Source organism: Oncorhynchus masou, chromosome 16, assembly GCF_036934945.1.
Source record: "Oncorhynchus masou masou isolate Uvic2021 chromosome 16, UVic_Omas_1.1, whole genome shotgun sequence".
NCBI classification, from domain to species: Eukaryota; Metazoa; Chordata; class Actinopteri; order Salmoniformes; family Salmonidae; genus Oncorhynchus; species Oncorhynchus masou.
Window position 1 is genome coordinate 17,455,549 of NC_088227.1, and position 18,915 is coordinate 17,474,463.

The following is an 18,915-nucleotide window of genomic DNA, read 5'->3' on the forward strand; positions in this document are numbered from 1 at the left end:
CCACAGCATAACACGGTGAATGCCCAGTCTCTCTAGCCCCCGGTTAGCACAGGTAGTTGGCGTAGGTCTCCTACTTGGCGTCGCCATACTCCCTGTGAGAGCCCCCCCAATACATTTTTGGGGCTGACTCCCGGGCTTCCTTGCCAACCATGTTCCCTCGTATCGCCGGCTCCTCTCTCCGGCTGCCTCTGCTCTCCTAAGTGCCTCCACCTGTTCCCATGGGAGGCGATCTCTTCCAGGCAGTATTTCCTCCCAAGTGTAACAACCCTTGCCGTCCAAAACGTCTTCCCATGTCCATTCCTCCTTTCGCTGCTCCTGCTGCCGCTGCCTGTCACCACGCCGCTTGGTCCTGTTGTGGTGGGTGATTCTGTAACGGTTTTCTTTTGGTGAAGGAGAGGAGGACCAAAATGCAGCGTGGCTATTTAGATTCATGTTTAAAGAAAAAATAACACGAACAGTACAAAAACAATAAACGTAACGAGAAAACAAAAAATAGGCTGTTTAGGTTATTTTTTTTTTGAATTTTTTTTTTATTACATTCAATACCATTCATTCTTTACAACTCATAATTTTCATTCATACTTCAATAATGGTATTTTAATTTAACGAAACAAAAACCCCAAACAAAACCTCAGGGGAGCATCTTCGCTCCCCGTCATCCTACAAACTACCTTTCACTATCTCCCCATCCCTAATCTATCCCCTTACAAATCTAAATGACACCCAGCCCTAAACCCCCCTTCCACCTCTCCCGGGCATCATGCTGCCCCCACTTCCTCTCTTCCCTCTTCATCCTCCCCCTCAAATCTCCTTCCACCCTCCTCACTATCCCTTCCACCCCCCAATCTCTCCCTGTCTTTACCATGTTCTGCCTGGCTTCCCACAGCCCCCGTTTAAAGAGACTCATGAGAAGCCAGAGCAGAAACCTGTCCCTATCCGTCCCTCTTGCTCTCCCTACACCTCTCTCTAACCTGGCCCACGTCAATACAAAATCCCCTCTTACCAAACCTAACAACACCCGTGCCCTAGCCCAGCCCATACTACTCCGGCAAAGGCACAGTCCCAAAAGACATGGCGCACAGTCTCCTCCCTGCCACAAGAGGATCTTGGACAGGTGGGGGATTGCGCCAAACAATGCCGGTACATGATGGAACGTACCGGCAAGCACTTGTGGAGGCTCAACCAATTCAGGTCCTTGAGCCTGTTGTCCAGACCCCGCGCCTGCACTCCCTCCCAGACCACTGCCGAGATGCCCACTACATGCGCCGGACTCCCTGCCTGTCTGACCTCCTCATACAGGTGCCTGTAATCTAAACCTACTCGGGCAACGTCAACCTCAGGGTGCGCACGCAACCACTTGGCCGCACGGCCAAAGTGCCACGGCAGCTGTTCCGCCCGAGGACCCGTGTTAGACCACACCATTACGGTTCTCGCCTGATACGAGAAGAACACCCGCAGGAGGTAACCGGACGGGTGTATCACTGGATGAGCAAGCTCCGTTACCAAGAAAGAAACAAAAATTGCATCCAGCTTGAGAAGGAGATGTGGTACCCCCCTACCTCCCTCCCCGATGGGACAGAGCATGCGTGCCCTGGCGACCCACTCGTACCTGCCACTCCACATGAACTGAAACACAAGCCTCACTAGAGGCCTCCTCAGACAAGCCGGCAATGGGTAGATGTATGCCAAATACAAAAGAGACGGCAACACATCCACCTTTAGGACCAGGACCTTGCCCATAAAAGACAAATACCTAGCCTTCCACTTCGCTAGCTTCCTCTGTACCACTGCGATACCCATGTTCCAGTTCAGCGTCGCTGAGCCGGAGGTCTCAATATGGACCCCGAGAATCCTCAGGGCCCCCTCACAGACAGAACCCCTCGGGCACATCCGTTCTACCGCGCCATCTTCCGAAAAACGGAAGACTTTGCATGGTTCAGAACCGCTCCCGACGCTTGGGTGAAATCCCCAATGATGGCAAGGGACCTTGTCAGGCACGAGTCCTTGCACAGCAGCAAGGAAGTGTCGTCAGCGTACTGCGTCATCTTAACACGCAGCCCACCACTTCCAGGGATCAACAAGCCTTCCACCCCTGTGTCTGCCCTAATGGCAGCCCCCAGAGGCTCCATGTACAGAATGAAGAGGAGAGCCGAGAGTGGGCACCCCTGCCTGACCCCAGACGAGAGGTCAAAAACGTCACCCAAGTGACTATTTACACTAACTCGGCACCCGCTCCGACATATAATGTACGAATCCATCCAACAAGATGGAAAAAAGAAAGCCACTATGCGCACGCTCCAGGAAAGCTCGAGCCTTCCGCTCCTGCAACTCCCTGAGCTGCGCCTTTAGGGTTGCGGATCTCTCCCAGTCAAACGACCCGCCGAGGTTGCCTGCCTCGTACTCGAGTTCAATTAACCTTTGGATACGATCCACCTCCCTCCTCTCCTCCCTTTTTTTCCTCTTGCAATACCCTATTATAAAAGCCCTAATCCTCACCTTAACTAATTCCCACCACTCTAACACCCCCTCGCACATGGACCGGAGGCCTTCAAGCCTCCAAAAGAAACCATAAAACCCGTCAACAAAAGCCTGCTCCTCCAGCACATCCGATCTAACTTCCAGTACCCCCTACCAAAGAGGCAGAATGGCGACCCCACCTGCAGGAGCACCCCGTCGTGATCCGAAAAGAAAACAGGCAACAGCCTCCCAGACAACTTACCCAAAGACCTGGGTACAAAAATATAGTCGAGCCTCCGCTCAACCCCCTTGAGTTGCGCCATGTAGGACCGGCCATTTACGGAGTAGCGTGCAGACCACCATCTACCAGACCATGGCAAGCCATTTGCCCGGCAATGGCGCCTGCACTGCTATCCCCCCCTATTCCTACATCTGTATTAAAATCCCCCCCTATCACTAATTTCCTATTTGTGACACACAGGGGCGTCAGACAGTCCACCATCTCCCTCCTGTCTGCCACCACCTGTGGCCCATACACCACCACTAATCTAAATTTACAATCCCTTATCGTGACATCCACCCCTATAACCCTCCCCTGCATTACCACAAAAGAATCCTCCACTTTTACCTCCCTGTGCCCACACAAAATCCCTACCCCCGATGAGTGCATCCCCCCAATACCCCAAACCGACTCCCCCTTGTCCCACTCCCTCTTAAACCTACTAACATCCCCTCCATCCCTCAGGTGAACCTCCTGTAAAAAACAAAAATCAAACCCCACACCCTCCAAATAACTAAAAACCGCCCTCCTCTTAACAAAATCCCTTAAACCCCTTACATTTAAACTAACAAAAGTAAAATTAGACCCCATGAAAGAATAAAATAAAAACATGTAATACACTCAAATTCTAAACCCAGACAGAAAAAAAAAAAACAGGAGACTCACCCGATGCTCCCCTGCTCCATATCTACCGGTGAGAACACCATCCGTCCTCCTGACATCCCCCCCTCTTCCTCCATCTCACCAACCCAGGATGCAGGAATAGTGTTTGGCTCCGGGGTGCCAGCTCCTCCACCATACCCCTCATCTCTTCCACCAGGGCACTTTCCCCCCAGTCCACTTGCTCTTCCACCGTCTCCTTCTCCAACACTCCTCCCTCGCTTTCTTCTCTCTCATGCTCCTCCAATCGGTTGCCTTCTTCCGCCGCTTTTCCTGGTTCTCCTACTCCCGTGCCTTCTGTTTCCTTCTCTCTTCCATCCGCCGCTTCTTGCTCCTCCTTCCTTGCGGCCTTCCCCTCTGGACCTGTACTCTGGTCATGAGGCATGCTTCCTTCCCCTCCTCTTCTTCCCCCATCCCCGCTCCTGCTCCCCCCCCAGCCGCAGACGCATATGACCTCTGACGAGCCGGGCACCCTCGCCACAGGTGTGCTGACGAGCCACACCCGTGGCATGCCTTAGGCTTGTCACAATCCCTCGCCTCGTGTTCCTCAGATCCACAAAATCTGCATTTTCTCGTGCTGCACGAGGCGAAAATGTGGCCGTAGGCTGCAAAATGGGGGCTGACGTGCATAAAACAACGTCCCCCTGTCAGCCCCTAGGGAGAACATAGCAGGAGGATGGAGGTAGCCACCATGTCCCTTTGGGTCCTCCCTGAGGAGGGCCTGGAAGCCTCTCCTCCCATTCCAAAACCCAAGGGAGTCTTTGAGGTGCCTTGCTGAGGAGACGTTATCCATGTATCTCCCCAGAAAGGCCCTCACCTCTTCGTCCTTAACGTATGGGTTGTAAATGTTGACAGTTACAACCCTAAAGTTGTTCTTCGCCAGGCTTGTTATTTCATAGTGGCTCATCGGCCTCTCACCTCCCACTGCTCTTGCCCTTCTCAGGATATCATCGTGTTTCTCCTCTGTATATAGCGCAACGTCGTATGCTCCTTCCAATGAGTTGCCTTGGAAACAAAACACGTCCTTCACCGTCAGCTTTAGAATCCCCATCAATATTATCCTTCCAAAAGTTTCCCATCCTAAAGGCTCCAACTCCTTTTCCTTCCAAGCAAACCGAATCGTGTTGGCCAGCCCAATCCCAGGGACCGACCGTGTTGATGTATTTTGCACCATCTCCGCAAGGAGAATGGCGCTAGTTCTCTTCTCTTCCAAAACAAGGAAAAAAAAGAAAAACGTGACTGAGCCTATTTGGTGCAACAAACACAGTGACAGGAACAATCACCCACAAAATCCAACACCAAACAGGCTACCTAAATATGGTTCCCAATCAGAGACAACACCTGCCTCTGATTGAAAACCATATCAGGCCAGACATAGAAATAGACAAACAAGACATCCAACATAGAATGCCCACTCAGATCACACCCTGACCAAACAAAACATATAAACATACAAAGCAAACTATGGTCAGGATGTGACATTGATGAAGTCTCCAACTAACAACCAAACCTACTTCATTTGACTTCACTTGACCTGAGCTGTTCACTTAACCTGAGCAGACCTCGAAAACAAAAATACTGAGGAGTCCCAGATTGAGTTCTAGCTGTTTACTGAGTCAATATTTACAGTGATTCCATGAGCACCCCTTCCTCTGAATGTTTAATCACCTTCACTATATGCTCAGGCTGGGTTTACTTTGGAGAGAGAGAGCTGCTGCTGTGCAATGCTACTCTCAAATATCTCTGTCTCTACACTGTGGAAGAGAGTCACCCTATCACTCTCGTCACCGCCCGACCTAATCATTCAGTGACAGTCACACCATGCGGATAGATCCATCGCTGTGTAAACAGTAGCTGCAGGCCATTAGTGTGCTTGTCACATCAGTGCGTTGTGCTGACTTTGGGTCAGCAGGGCATGGAGGTACTGATCAACTCGTCACTGTGTCATCCCGCCTGTCTGTCTGTCTGTCATCCCTCCTGCCTGCCTGCCTGTCTGTCTGTCTGTCTGTCTGTCTGTCTGTCTGTCTGTCTGTCTGTCTGTCTGTCTGTCATCCCACCTGTCTGTCTGTCTGTCATCCCGCCTGCCTGTCTGTCTGTCTGTCATCCCGCCTGTCTGTCTGTCTGTCATCCCGCCTGCCTGTCTGTCTGTCTGTCTGTCATCCCGCATGTCTGTCTGTCTGTCATCCCGCCTGTCTGTCTGTCATCCCGCCTGCCTGTCTGTCTGTCATCCCGCATGTCTGTCTGTCTGTCATCCCGCCTGTCTGTCTGTCATCCCACCTGCCTGTCTGTCTGTCTGTCATCCCGCATGTCTGTCTGTCTGTCATCCCGCCTGTCTGTCTGTCTGTCATCCCGCATGTCTGTCTGTCTGTCATCCCGCATGTCTGTCTGTCTGTCATCCCGCCTGTCTGTCTGTCTGTCATCCCGCCTGCCTGTCTGTCTGTCAGTCTGTCATCCCGCCTGTCTGTCTGTCATCCCGCCTGCCTGTCTGTCTGTCTGTCTGTCATCCCGCATGTCTGTCTGTCTGACATCCCGCCTGTCTGTCTGTCTGTCTGTCTGTCTGTCATCCCGCCTGCCTGTCTGTCTGTCTGTCTGTCATCCCGCTGCCTGTCTGTCTGTCTGTCATCCCGCATGTCTGTCTGTCTGTCATCCCGCCTGTCTGTCTGTCTGTCATCACAGGGCAAAGCCTGTCTGTCTGTCTCCCGCCTGTCTGTCTGTCTGTCATCCCGCATGTCTGTCTGTCTGTCATCCCGCCTGCCTGTCTGTCTGTCATGTCTGTCTGTCATCCCGCCTGTCTGTCTGTCTGTCTGTCTGTCCTGTCTGTCATCCTCTGTCTGTCTGTCTGTCTGTCATCCCGTCATCCCGTCTGTCTGTCTGTCATCCCGCCTGCCTGTCTGTCTGTCTGTCTGTCTGTCTGTCTGTCTGTCATCCCGCCTGTCTGTCTGTCTGTCATCCCGCCTGTCTGTCTGTCTGTCATCCCGCATGTCTGTCTGTCTGTCATCCCGCCTGTCTGTCTGTCTGTCTGTCATCCCGCATGTCTGTCTGTCTGTCTGTCTGTCTGTCATCCCGCATGTCTGTCTGTCTGTCATCCCGCCTGTCTGTCTGTTTGTCATCCCGCCTGCCTGCCTGCCTGTCTGTCTGTCATCCCTGTCTGTCTGTCATCCCGCCTGTCTGTCTGCCTGTCTGTCTGTCATCCTGCCTGTCTGTCTGTCATCCCGCCTGTCTGTCTGTCATCCCGCCTGTCTGTCTGTCTGTCATCCCGCCTGTCTGTCTGTCTGTCATCCCACCTGTCTGTCTGTCTGTCTGTCTGTCTGTCTGTCTGTCTGTCACAGGGCCATACGACAGGGGATTGAGGTCTGTCTGTCACAGGGCCAGACCACAGGGGAATGGAAATGAGGTCTGTCTGTCTGTCTGTCACAGAGTCAGACGACAGGGGAATGGGGTCTGTCTGTCTGTCAGTCACAGGGCAAAGCCACAGGGGAATGGGGTCTGTCTGTCTGTCACAAGGCCAGATCACAGCGGAATGGGGTCTGTCTGTCTGTCACAAGGCCAGATCACAGCGGAATGAGGTTTATCTGTCTATGAGTCACAAGGCCAGATCACTGCGGAATGAGGTCTGTCTGTCTATCAGTCACAGGGCCAGACCACAGGGGAATGAGGTCTGTCTGTCTGTCACAGGGCCAGACCACAGGGGAATGAGGTCTGTCTGTCTGTCTGTCACAGGGCCAGACCACAGGGGAATGAGGTCTGTCTGTCTGTCTGTCTGTCTGTCTGTCTGTCTGTCTGTCTGTCTGTCACAGGGCCAGACCACAGGGGAATGAGGTCTGTCTGTCTGTCACAGGGCCAGACCACAGGGGAATGAGGTCTATCTGTCTGTCACAGGGCCAGACCACAGGGGAATGAGGTCTGTATGTCTGTCTGTCACAGGGCCAGACCACAGGGGAATGAGGCCCTTCTGTCTGTCCGTCACAGGGCCAGACCACAGGGGAATGAGGTCTATATGTCTGTCAGTCACAGGGCCAGACCCCAGGGGAATGAGGTCTATCTGTCTGTCAGTCACAGGGCCAGACCCCAGGGGAATGAGGTCTATCTGTCTGTCAGTCACAGGGCCATACCCCAGGGGAATGAAGTCTTTCTGTCTGTCACAGGGCCAGACCCCAGGGGAATGAGGTCTATCTGTCTGTCAGTCACAGGGCTAGACCCCAGGGGAATGAGGTCTATCTGTCTGTCAGTCACAGGGCCAGACCCCAGGGGAATGAGGTCTATCTGTCTGTCAGTCACAGGGCTAGACCCCAGGGGAATGAGGGGATTCTGGTACCTTTTACACTCCCCCTACTTTACTTCAACAGAACAGTCAGCCCTCCACATCACTGGCCCTGACACTCCCACTCCCGCTGCTCCAGCCCAGAGCAGGACTCAGGCCCAAGCCATGGATTATCTCTCTCTGTCGTGAGACAGCGGTGCCGTGCCGGTCATCGATTCCACTTCCCAAAATAACGGCAAGGCAGAGCGGTCTCGAGTAGCGGTCGGAGCTGAGCGGTATCTGACGGATATAGACACTGACACTCCATCTGTTTTCTGTCTGGCTGAGTAGAGGCAGAGGCAGAGACCCACAAGCTGACAGAAGACACATTTACAGATGTTATTCTGCCAACTTGTTTCCACATGGTTCCCTCCCACTACTTGCAAATGGAAAATGACACATCTCCGCTATGATCTGAAGAGGGAATTGATCTATTTGCTTCCGATTGTTGCCGATACCTCACATTTTCAGGCTACCACAGACTTGACGAATGAAAATGACACTGCAATATGCCGTATAGAATCCGGTGAAACTACTCAACTGATATGGTTTTAGTACACCATGTACAACACAAGAGCTATCTATACCCATTAACACAACAGCCTGCATGCTGGAGGAACTGGAAGAGTCCTGGTTAGCCGGTGGAGTGTTAATGGTATCGTCTGTTCCCGTTCAGCCCTAACTGACTGCACTGAGAGGAGAGAGTTTAGAGGCCTGATTCATCACTAGAGAGGGGATACCGACACACTGATCCTGAGTCCTACCTGGGCTCTGGAGGAGTGGAAGAAAATGTCAGATTCCGGTGAGATGAGAGGAAACAAAATCTATTGTGCTCTAACCGAGGCTCTCCTATAATCATTTAAACCTCCCTCCTTCCATCCTTCCAGCCCTGCGCCAAGGACCTGATGCCTTTCGGATGGATCTGAGTAAGGCTCCTCTGGCACTAACTGCAATTTAATGAAGATGAACTGACACACGGGATGAGAGTCAGCCAGTGTACCTTTAATTAGCCATCTTTATTACGTCGACTCGGCAAAGGTCACCGCCGCACGACTGTCTTATGTCTGTCCAGCGGCCAGTCAGGGGGAACGCCTTGTCCCGACACACGCGCGCACGCACACCCCTGCGCACATACACGCACACCGATGGCTTTCACATGTGATAGATGGAAACAGACTCACCTGTACGCTGGTGAGCGTGGTGTATTGGTAGGCTTTGATAACCAGGTAGTTGGCCTCGATGTCTATCAATCCCAGAATCATGTACTTCCACCATCGCCTTTTCAGTATTGCCAGTAAATTCTCCTCACCTGTGAAGAGGATAAGAGAGACATGGTCTTAAATAATGTCTGTTCCCACAGGGAATATAACTGTGCCCATGAGATGTTGTGGGTGGATATAATTGACATTGTCTAGGGATAAGTGCGTAAGCTCCTTATAAGCCTTAACATGCTGAAACTACCGTATATAAGATTTCCCTTCCAGCTTCAGTGTGTGGCTAACATTTCAAATGAATTAGAAGACAGACACAAAGACGGAAACAATTAACATGACAAATCAAAACAGATAAACAAAACCACACACGAGAGAAGTCGGCCTTTCCCCGAGGATCATGGAAGGAAAAAGCGTTCCGGCAAATCTGAAGAGATCAATGCAGTCACCGGCCAGCTAGTTATTCATTTTCAATTCAACTCAGTTACTATACAGCTAGCAAAGTGCAGTAATCTCTTAACACAACAAGCCCAACATGAGTGTTCTAAAATGGCCGCCTTTCTTTATGACCATAATTGGCGAAAGAAAGCTCTCTGGGATCAGAGTGTGGGTAGAGAGAGAAATAGAGTAAGGCAGGAGTGGAGGAATAATTGGAGACAACAAAGAAGTGCAGGCAGACTTTCAGCCCAACAATATTTCCAGGGGAGCGAGTGGGAGGCGTTCAAAAGCAAATTATTTTCAGCCTCAAAAACATCAAACTGTCAGACACAGGTCGGCGGGGTTAATACTATGGCAGCTATAGTGTTGTACACTGATACCTTTAGAACAATGATACATGTACTGGTACTTTATTGAAATCAAAGCTAACTCTGTAACAGATGCACTGAAGGAAATAGTTTAATTACCCTGCATTTACACACAGTCTTTCTATGCACACAAAAATGTGTATAGCTGCCTAGAGTGAACACAAGTGTGGAACGAACAGAAACCTTTGTAGGGAAATCGTTCAAAATGGCTTCCATTCCTTGACTGGAGGGAGTTGAGTATTAAGTATTTTATTAGGATGCCCATTAGCTGTTTCTGAAGCAGCAGCTACTCTTCCACAGGAGTGCAGTGCATTGATGGGGAGCCGTTTTCTTTCCCAAACTCTGGTGGTTCTGTGCTCTACGAGCTAACAACCATATTCACTGATTTCCACTGGGACGTGTTCTAGCTTTTTATCTTTTATTTTTTAACACTGGGTATGGGTCACACAGCACAGCAAACATTACCGAGCCTGCCAGCCAGCCAGCCAGCCACTGTTCACAGAGAAAGGTAAATATTTCCTAAAGATAGAGGATTATTTACTGAGCTATATGTCCATGTCTAAGCGTCCATCTCCAAGAGCAGGTTATCTGTTCATTTAAACAGGGATGTCATTGTATGCTCTTTCTATATCAATCTCCTTCTACCTCGACAGTATAAAGTCAGTGAGGAATAGGCTTATCTGTTACCATTCCTCTCTACGGCAAAGCTATAAAGATAAACACTCCACATATATTCTATTGCATTACTGTTACTGTACCTCACCTATCTACAGTAACGGTCTAAGTTCACATGTCGAGCTCAGAATCACTCAAGCAGCAGCATCATGAAAGAGCTTGTCCTCCCCGCAGCCGGCCCGAAAACACAATCAACAGGAGGAAAAAATACATTCAAAAAAAGCAATCAAACACCTCTTATTAGAGCCAAGTGTCTCTGAGCACGCTATTATCACAGCCTGCCTGGCACTCACACACTTTATGTGCTCGATGGGTCCGTGCCATTTCAGACACCGAACAGCTATTTAAATGTACCCGAGGAAATCAGAAAACATCTCCAGACCTGGTTAGAAGTGCAGAGGAGACGTGATGAGTATGGGGATCAGGATGTGTTAGCAGGCAGCAGCTTTTAATAAGGCCAGAATAAGAGAACATTAACCTGTCTGGGTAGTGACAGTGAAAATGAAGCTAGCTAGCTAGCACCGGTCCCCTGGAGCTCCTCTGGGTACACACACACTGATTGGCCATGTAGAAACAATTAAACCATGCTACTGGAATAATTCCTGCAGGGCTCCGCATTTCAATACAATTACTCTACCAATTAAGGCACTACTAGTCCTACAACTTGATCAAGAATAACAAGACCATTGGATGGTAATGTTTCCTTAGCAACCTCATAGTTCAAACTATTCTAAACACCGAGGTCTTCGATCATTGCACATTTAGAAAACTGCACAACGAGATATGAAATACGTTCCTAAAATAAATGCACCTAAAATGATCCAAAACATTCACTTACTCTACAACCAAAATGTCATTTTTAGAATCCTTGACATGTCTCCCTTTCATTGCAGGTTACAGTCCCCAATTATCTCTTTTGGCCTGCTGGACCTGTAAATGTTAATGCGTGTGTCATTATAGTGACATTTACTAGATGACCAGGGGCCTGGTGCGGAGCAGAGGTGTCACTACGGAGCTTGTTAAGAGAACTGATAAGGGCCAACAAACTAATCACACTAGGCTGCAGCACAGACAACCACCATTCAACATAGTGTTGTCTCCTCTGGCAAAGGATACAATTCCTGTCACATACAACAGATCCCAGACCTGCTCAAGATATTACATGCACATGAACAGCATATGAAAATGATTTTGCACACAGTACAATGCTGATTTTGCATGCACTTGGCCAGCTATTTCTGGAACAGAAAGCCCAGCAGCACATGGTAGGAGACAAGAGCCGTGCCAGGGAACAGCAACAGCAACAGCAGTAGACAAAGGAGACAGACACTGTGTCCATTCCAGCCCGCCACATCAAGCTCTGTGGCCAACGGTGGTGTCAAGGGACTCAGTGTGCAGGCTAATGACGGAGCCTAGGTGCTTCATCAGTGCTCCTCTACCAGACGGGCCTATCTCTCTCCCTCAGGCACTAATTGGGATCCTTCTAAATCTGCTCCAATTTGAACTCAGGACTTTTTTCTCTTCCCCCTTGAGCCTCCACCAAGGGTACTTAGAGGGAGCTTCTAGTACCTGGCTAAACTGTTAAAGAAAAAGGTTTGTCATTGTTGAAAATCAATGTTAAAATCACGGCCTTGCTTGCTCGTCAGCTTCAACATCAGCCAAGGTTAGAGAGGCGTCTTTCTGCTTTGTGTTATAGTGTGAGTTATCGTCATGGAGAAGGTTGCCCCGGGGAACCGCTGACTATCTCAAACAGAGGAGGGAGATTGAAACGGCGGCGTGGGAGGCCCAAACACTGGAAGTCCCTTTTAATCAACGCACCGCTATTCGCCGAGGTGTGCAAATACGCTCTACCATTGTTTACACACAAGGGAGGGAGAGAGCCCATCACTAAGTCACACAGATCATTGGACACCAATCACCTGACCTTCTGTTTGAATTGTGTCTGATGTGATGCTTGTTGTCTTTAGTCTAGTCTAACAGACAGAGATCAGAAGCTCAGTGGAGGATGGAAGGGCAAGAGGCTGTGAGTGGGAGGGAGATGGGGTGAAGGCTCTCTCTCATACACACACCAGGATTCGTCTCAATGCAGAATTTTGGAATTCACTCCCATTCTACTCATGAGTTGAAATTCAAATAAAAATGACCACACCCCACAGGATGTAGAATTTTAATTTGAGTTTGAATCAGTGCAAATCAAAGAAATTCCACTCAGTCTTTAAATCGGAAAGGTCACACTTCCAGATAGAATAGCCAATTATATTTCCACCAAGGCCGGGGCAGCAGGGTAGCCTAGTGGTTAGAGCATTGGACTAGTAACCAGAAGGTTGCAAGTTCAAATCCCTGCGCTGACAAGGTACAAATCTGTCGTTCTGCCCCTGAACAGGCAGTTAACCCACTGTTCCTAGGCCGTCATTGAAAATAAGAATTTGTTCTTAACTGACTTGCCTAGTTAAAAAATAAAAATAAAAAGGCCAAAGGGTTAACTTGAGTGTTAAACTAATGAAATATGGGAAATGTATTTTCCCCTTATATTTAACAAAAGGTAAGTGATTAATGAAATATCAAAAATTTGCCCTATATTGTTTGAACAATATTTTATATGCATGTATATAATGACATGTTTGATGTTTTATATACAAGATGTATGCTGAACAAAAATAGAAACGCAGTGTAAAGTGTTGGTCTCATGTTTCATGAGCTGAAATAAAAGATCAATGAAATGTTCCATTCACACAAAAAGCTTATTTCTCTCATTTTTGTGCATATATTTGTTTACATCGCTGTTAGTGAGCAATCCTGCTTTGCCAAGATAATCCATCCACATGACAGATGTGGCATATCAAGAAGCTGATTAAACAGCATGATCATTACACAGGTGCACCTTGTGCTGGGGGACGATAAAAGGCCACTCTAAAAAGTGCAGTTTTGTCAGACAACACAATGCCACAGATGTCTCAAGTTTTGAGGGAGCATGCAATTGGCATGTTGACTGCAGGAATGTCCAAAAGAGCTGTTGCCAGAGAATTTGATGTTCATTTCTCTACCATAAGCCACCTCTCATGTACTCATCATCCTCACCAGGGTCTTGACCTGACTGCAGTTCGGCGTCATAACTGACTTCAGTGGGCAAATGCTCACCTTTGATGGCCACTGGTACGCTGGAGAAGTGTGTTCTTCATGGATGAATCTTGGTTTCAACTGTACCGGGTAGATGGCAGACAGAGTGAATGGCGTTGTGTGGTTGAGTGGTACGCTGATGTCAACGTTGTGAACAGAGTGCCCCATGGTGGCAGTGGGGTTATGGTATGGGCAGACATAAGCTACGGACAATGAAGACAATTTCATTTTAGCGATGGCAATTTGAATGCACAGAGATACCGTGACGAGATCCTGAGGCCCATTGTCGTGCCATTCATCCACCACCACCACCACCTCATGTTCCAGCATGATAATGCACAGACCCATGTCACAAGGATCTGCACACAATTCCTGGAAGCTGAACATGTCCCAGTTCTTCCATGGCCTGTATACTCTCCAGACATGTCACCCATTGAGCATGTTTGGGATGCTCTGTATGGATGTGTATTACAGCATTTTCCAGTTCCAGCCAATATCCAGAAACTTCGCACAACCATTGAAGAGGAGTGGGACAACATTCCACAGGACACAATCAACAGCCTGATTAATGCATATCTGTATTCCCAGTCATGTGAAATCCATAGATTAGGGCCTAATTTATTGATTTCAACCGACTGATTTCCTTATATGAACTGTAACTCAGTAAAATCTTTGAAATTGTTGCATGTTGTGTTCATATTTTTGTTCTGTGTAATTTTATATACGCTACACCTAACATAGAATAGGCATTTTAATTTCATTCACTTATATTTCCTTTCATTCAAATTTGAATTGCAATTCTGTATCCTGTTTCCTACTTCAATTCAAATTCAATAATTGAATTGGAATTTATGAGGCATTCTCAATGCAATTCAGAATTGAGACCAACCCTGACACACACACAGTGCCCTTGAGAAGGCCCACTTCACCTGTACTACCTCAGTTACAACACACAGTCACACAGTGTGTGAGACACTCGGCAAGCTAACAAGTAATGACAAGATTATGACACCCCACCTGTCGAGTGGTGGCACACACACACTGTGGGACTCCGAGCCCATACAGAGGAGTACTCAGAGAGATGGAGAGAGACTGAGAGAGGTACAAAACACACATCCCTCTAGAAGTCATTATAGCCATCATTTTTCATGAACATGCTCTACGTATGCTGATGTTTTATACCACCTTCTGGCCAGACAATACCATCACACCGTTCATTCAATACCGATCCATCCAGACTCAGTGGAATCACTGATTTCATTGGCTTAATGGCTGAGTGGATATCTCACAATGGAACAGTGGCGATTTTAGCATGTAAATCTTAATGGGGCAAACCCCCCCCCCCCCCCCCCCCCCCCCCCAAAAAAAAATGTGATGCATGCCAGCAAAGCCATTACACAACACAACACTAAACAATACATGAATTGCACTATAACGGTGACAAACTGTTAGGGCCGACATAAAGCCATCCCAAAGGCAGAGCTTGCTTTTCTTTTCACTCTATGAATCCTTACCACCTCTAAACCTGGCTATCAGCGGAGGCTTGTCTGGCAGTGAAACAGTTCATTCAACCTCATTTAAAGCCTTAAAAAAACATAGCTGATATGGGAGACTTGCTTAAACAAATGTGGTTTCTACTGACAATTGAGATGTACAAACTATGGCGTAAGGGAACGATGAGCGGATAAAAGGCTCAGATTAAGACATTAATGAGCGAGCTAAGACGGACGTCGTCAATATAAATATTTGTTCAGCACATTTAAAGTGTACAGCAGCAGAATTTAGAGCCGTTCTTACAGTATTCTCCCTGTACACCAAGTGAGAACTGTAGGACAAATAAAGGGGCCGTAGGAGAAAAAAAGGGGGCATATCAGGCAATGAAAGCTCTTACAATATTTGATGATTACATTTCTCTAAAACAGGCTAAAGGCTACATGTGCACCACCAAGTCAGAAAAGTAGGCTAAGTTATGAGGGGGAAAGGGACCAAATTATTGGGGTGAGGCACATGGGCTACTAACAGCTTACTACACAACATACACTTAGTATTACTTTATTAGCTACAGTATACATATCTTCCAAGCATATTACATAATTTATGCAGCAGCATACAAGACATTTTTGGACTCACCAATAATACATTTTTGGACTCACCAATAACACTTGAACAAGAAGGTGGCACAGCTAATTCTTTCCTCAAACTTTGTCATCAACGTCTGGCATTCTCTGGATTTATGGGGCTTTCAAGACATCTGGGAACTCGGAAAACAAGGTAAAATCATGACGTCAGTGATCTTCAGGTTGGAGCTCAAGAAAGAGGCCTCAGTTCCCGACTTAGAATTCTGAGTTGGATGACCGTTCAAAACGTATTTTCCCAGTCGGAGCAAATCATTTTCAGAGTCCACAGTTGTTTTAAACTCACTGAGATTTTCCAGTTCCGAGTTTCCAGTTGCTTTGAACGCTGCAGAAGTCATGCTGGATTGACAGCATGACCAATGTATTCCACCATTTCTGGCCCATGGTGTTGCGTGTGAATGTTTATCTTTTTAATCTTGGAAAAGAGACCCTTAAACCCAGACTTGGATCACACACCCTCTCCACCGAATAGCTGGGGAAGCAAAATAGTGATTGCCACTGATTCCTTCCAACCACTCCTCATTGTTGAATTTGCGATATCAAACTTGTTGTGTAATGTTTATGTCCAATAGCCGATGAGCACCGATACATTTTGTCTATAATTTCTCTTCAAATGACAAGGAATTAATAAGATTTACCAGTAGATTGTCAACGTGATTCATGATGATGACTGCTTGTCGAGCTCGCTAGCTAAGATTTTGAAAGTATGATGTTGACATAATCAGTCCAATCAAAGCTAAAATAGATATAACGTGATTTGAAATCATTTAATCTGTGGCCAATGACCTTGAGCCTTCTTGGATAGGCACTTCTAATGCACATCTATGCAAGCATCCAAGTGGGCTTGAACTTTCTAGCTCTTCCTGTAGATTTTGCGGTGATGTAGTGTTCACATGAGTGACAGAACATTGAGCCAGTCACGGCACAACTAGAGAAGATTACCAACCCCTACGCTCTGTATTTTCCATTGGCTGCTCCTCTACCACAGACAGCACTGAGCTAGGCTGAAACGCCTGCATTTTGGAGCTGCCTTACTCAATAATGCAAAAAAGAACGCAGCTTTATTAATAATAAACATTGTTTTACATTGTTTGCAAACTGATATGTGACATGTATTATTGTCACGTCCTGACATTAGTTCCCTTTTTATGTCTCTATTTTAGTTTGGTCAGGGCGTGAGTTGGGGTGGGCATTCTACATTTTTGTTCTATGTGTTATAGTTCTATGTGTTTGGCCTGGTATGGTTCCCATATGCAAAACAGGCAACAACAACCAAAATAAAAAGATTATTGTTTATTTTTTTGCTAAACAGCGGGGGGCTCAAAACACATGATTAAAGACTTGATTAAGAATGAGGCCTATGTAGAAAGGCCCATCCATATTCCATTGCAGTCATTCTTCATTCATGGCCCCACCTGCCCTGAATGATGGGTCGCCACTGCAATGGAATATGGATGGACCTTTCTACATAGGCCTCACTCTTAATCAAGTCTTTTTAAACTGTTTCATAAAACTCCTAAAACCCTCTTAATATGGCAAAGTGTGCAGTTAGATAAGCACGCATAGGCTACTTAGTACCTCCTCTCTCCTCTTTCTACCCCCAACCCTGATATAGACATAAGTTATTACATTATTGATTATGTGCTTATGGGAACAGAAGCACAATCAGCCGTATAATGTATATTCTGCTGAGATTGTCCCTGCAGCAAGACCCCGTCGCTTATTGAGTCAATAGGCTGGGAAGGGCAGAGCCTCCCTCCTAAAGAGCAATATAAGAGCGAGCTCACAGAGGCAATCACCTGCTGGGAGGATGCAGGCATTGACCTGACCAAGTACCTGCAGGCTCCTGAACGAAGATACCACGGGAGGTAACGAAGAGTACTGACTCAAGATAACTCCACCAAACTCTCCCCAAAAGAAACAGAGTCAGAGGGGCACCTCAGACACGTACACACTGACTAGGGTATACACATTGACTGACTGAGAGACACACGCTCACACACACACACACACACACACACACACACACACACACACACACACACACACACACACACACACAATATCTTATGGACACACACTCGCACACCACACTGAAGAGATAACGACAGCATTCACCCACACATTAATATTCAGTCCAATTCAACACAACTAAAAGCACTGAAGTATAAAATGCCTGACAAGAACCTGAGTCGACAGTCAAGGACAGTCCAGGGAGATAAGGAGATGATTGATTGAACATCCCATAGAGAAGTTAAAATATTGATGGGGGAAAAAAAGAGGTAGGCTGTGGGTATTGCTACATTGTAATATACTGTAAGTGCATTAGGTCATTGCAGGTGCATTGCATCATTCAGCCTGCGATGTCAGGGCTGTTTTCCTTGTGGGCTAACATTTATTACGTATTAAACTGAGAGAATGCTGCTATGTTAAGGCTATTACTGAAGAGAGCTAACCTCTCTACCCTTGTAGCCATGTTATTACAGTCCCTCTTGTCTGTGAAAATGTGGCAACTGGATAGGTGTTAGAGTATAGGCCTACACCACATATAACTATTGTGTACTATCACCTTGTCAGTCACCATATACAGTATACTGTGGTAGATTATGGTCACATGGTGTGAATCCATTACGGCCTTGACATCTATTCTCTGTCTGTATTTCTAAAGTAGAGACCAATAGTGGAGGCTTCCCAGCTTTTTAGGCTTCATGGAAAACACATGTCTTTACTTTAAAATCAATACATTGAATTTCACTTAGAAGTGATTAATTAGGTAACAAATGTCAATTTGAATGGAAAAAATACATATACAGTTTACATACACATAGGTTGGAGTCATTCAAACTCGTTTCTCAATCACTCCACAAATTTCTTGTTACAGTTTTTTTCGATTGCTAAACGACAGTGGGCACAACTGGAGTCACATGTGCAAAACTCTAACTACAGTCTGCACTACCAACAATCACCTGAGCTAAACAGTTCACATCACCTGCAAAACTCATTCCAAGCAACACAACTCTTAACACATGGCTCAAAACATGCTCAGTGCAGCCAAACACTATGCACAACCCTCACTGAGATAACACACACTGTCACACAGAACACACTGAGAGTAAAAACACTAGCATCAAACACCAATACAGAAAATACAAACTTTTCATCTTTACAGTTTGAACAATTTCAGTGACTACAAAGTAATATTTTCTTCAAAGAAAAGAGTGACATTCTTTCACATGATTTATTAAAATCTTTAGAACATAACAATTATTTAAGG

At 47.0% G+C, this 18,915-nt stretch overlaps 1 protein-coding gene across 1 annotated transcript in view; it reads right to left on the reverse strand.

Annotated features, from left to right (window-relative positions):
• The window catches only part of LOC135557572 (solute carrier family 35 member F1-like), a 120,152-nt gene that overhangs the window by 36,944 nt on the left and 64,293 nt on the right, over positions 1-18,915 (reverse strand). The window contains exon 3 of the mRNA XM_064990968.1: positions 8,879-9,006. Coding sequence (XP_064847040.1) covers positions 8,879-9,006 — 128 coding nt within the window. The remainder of the gene's footprint in view (positions 1-8,878; positions 9,007-18,915) is intronic.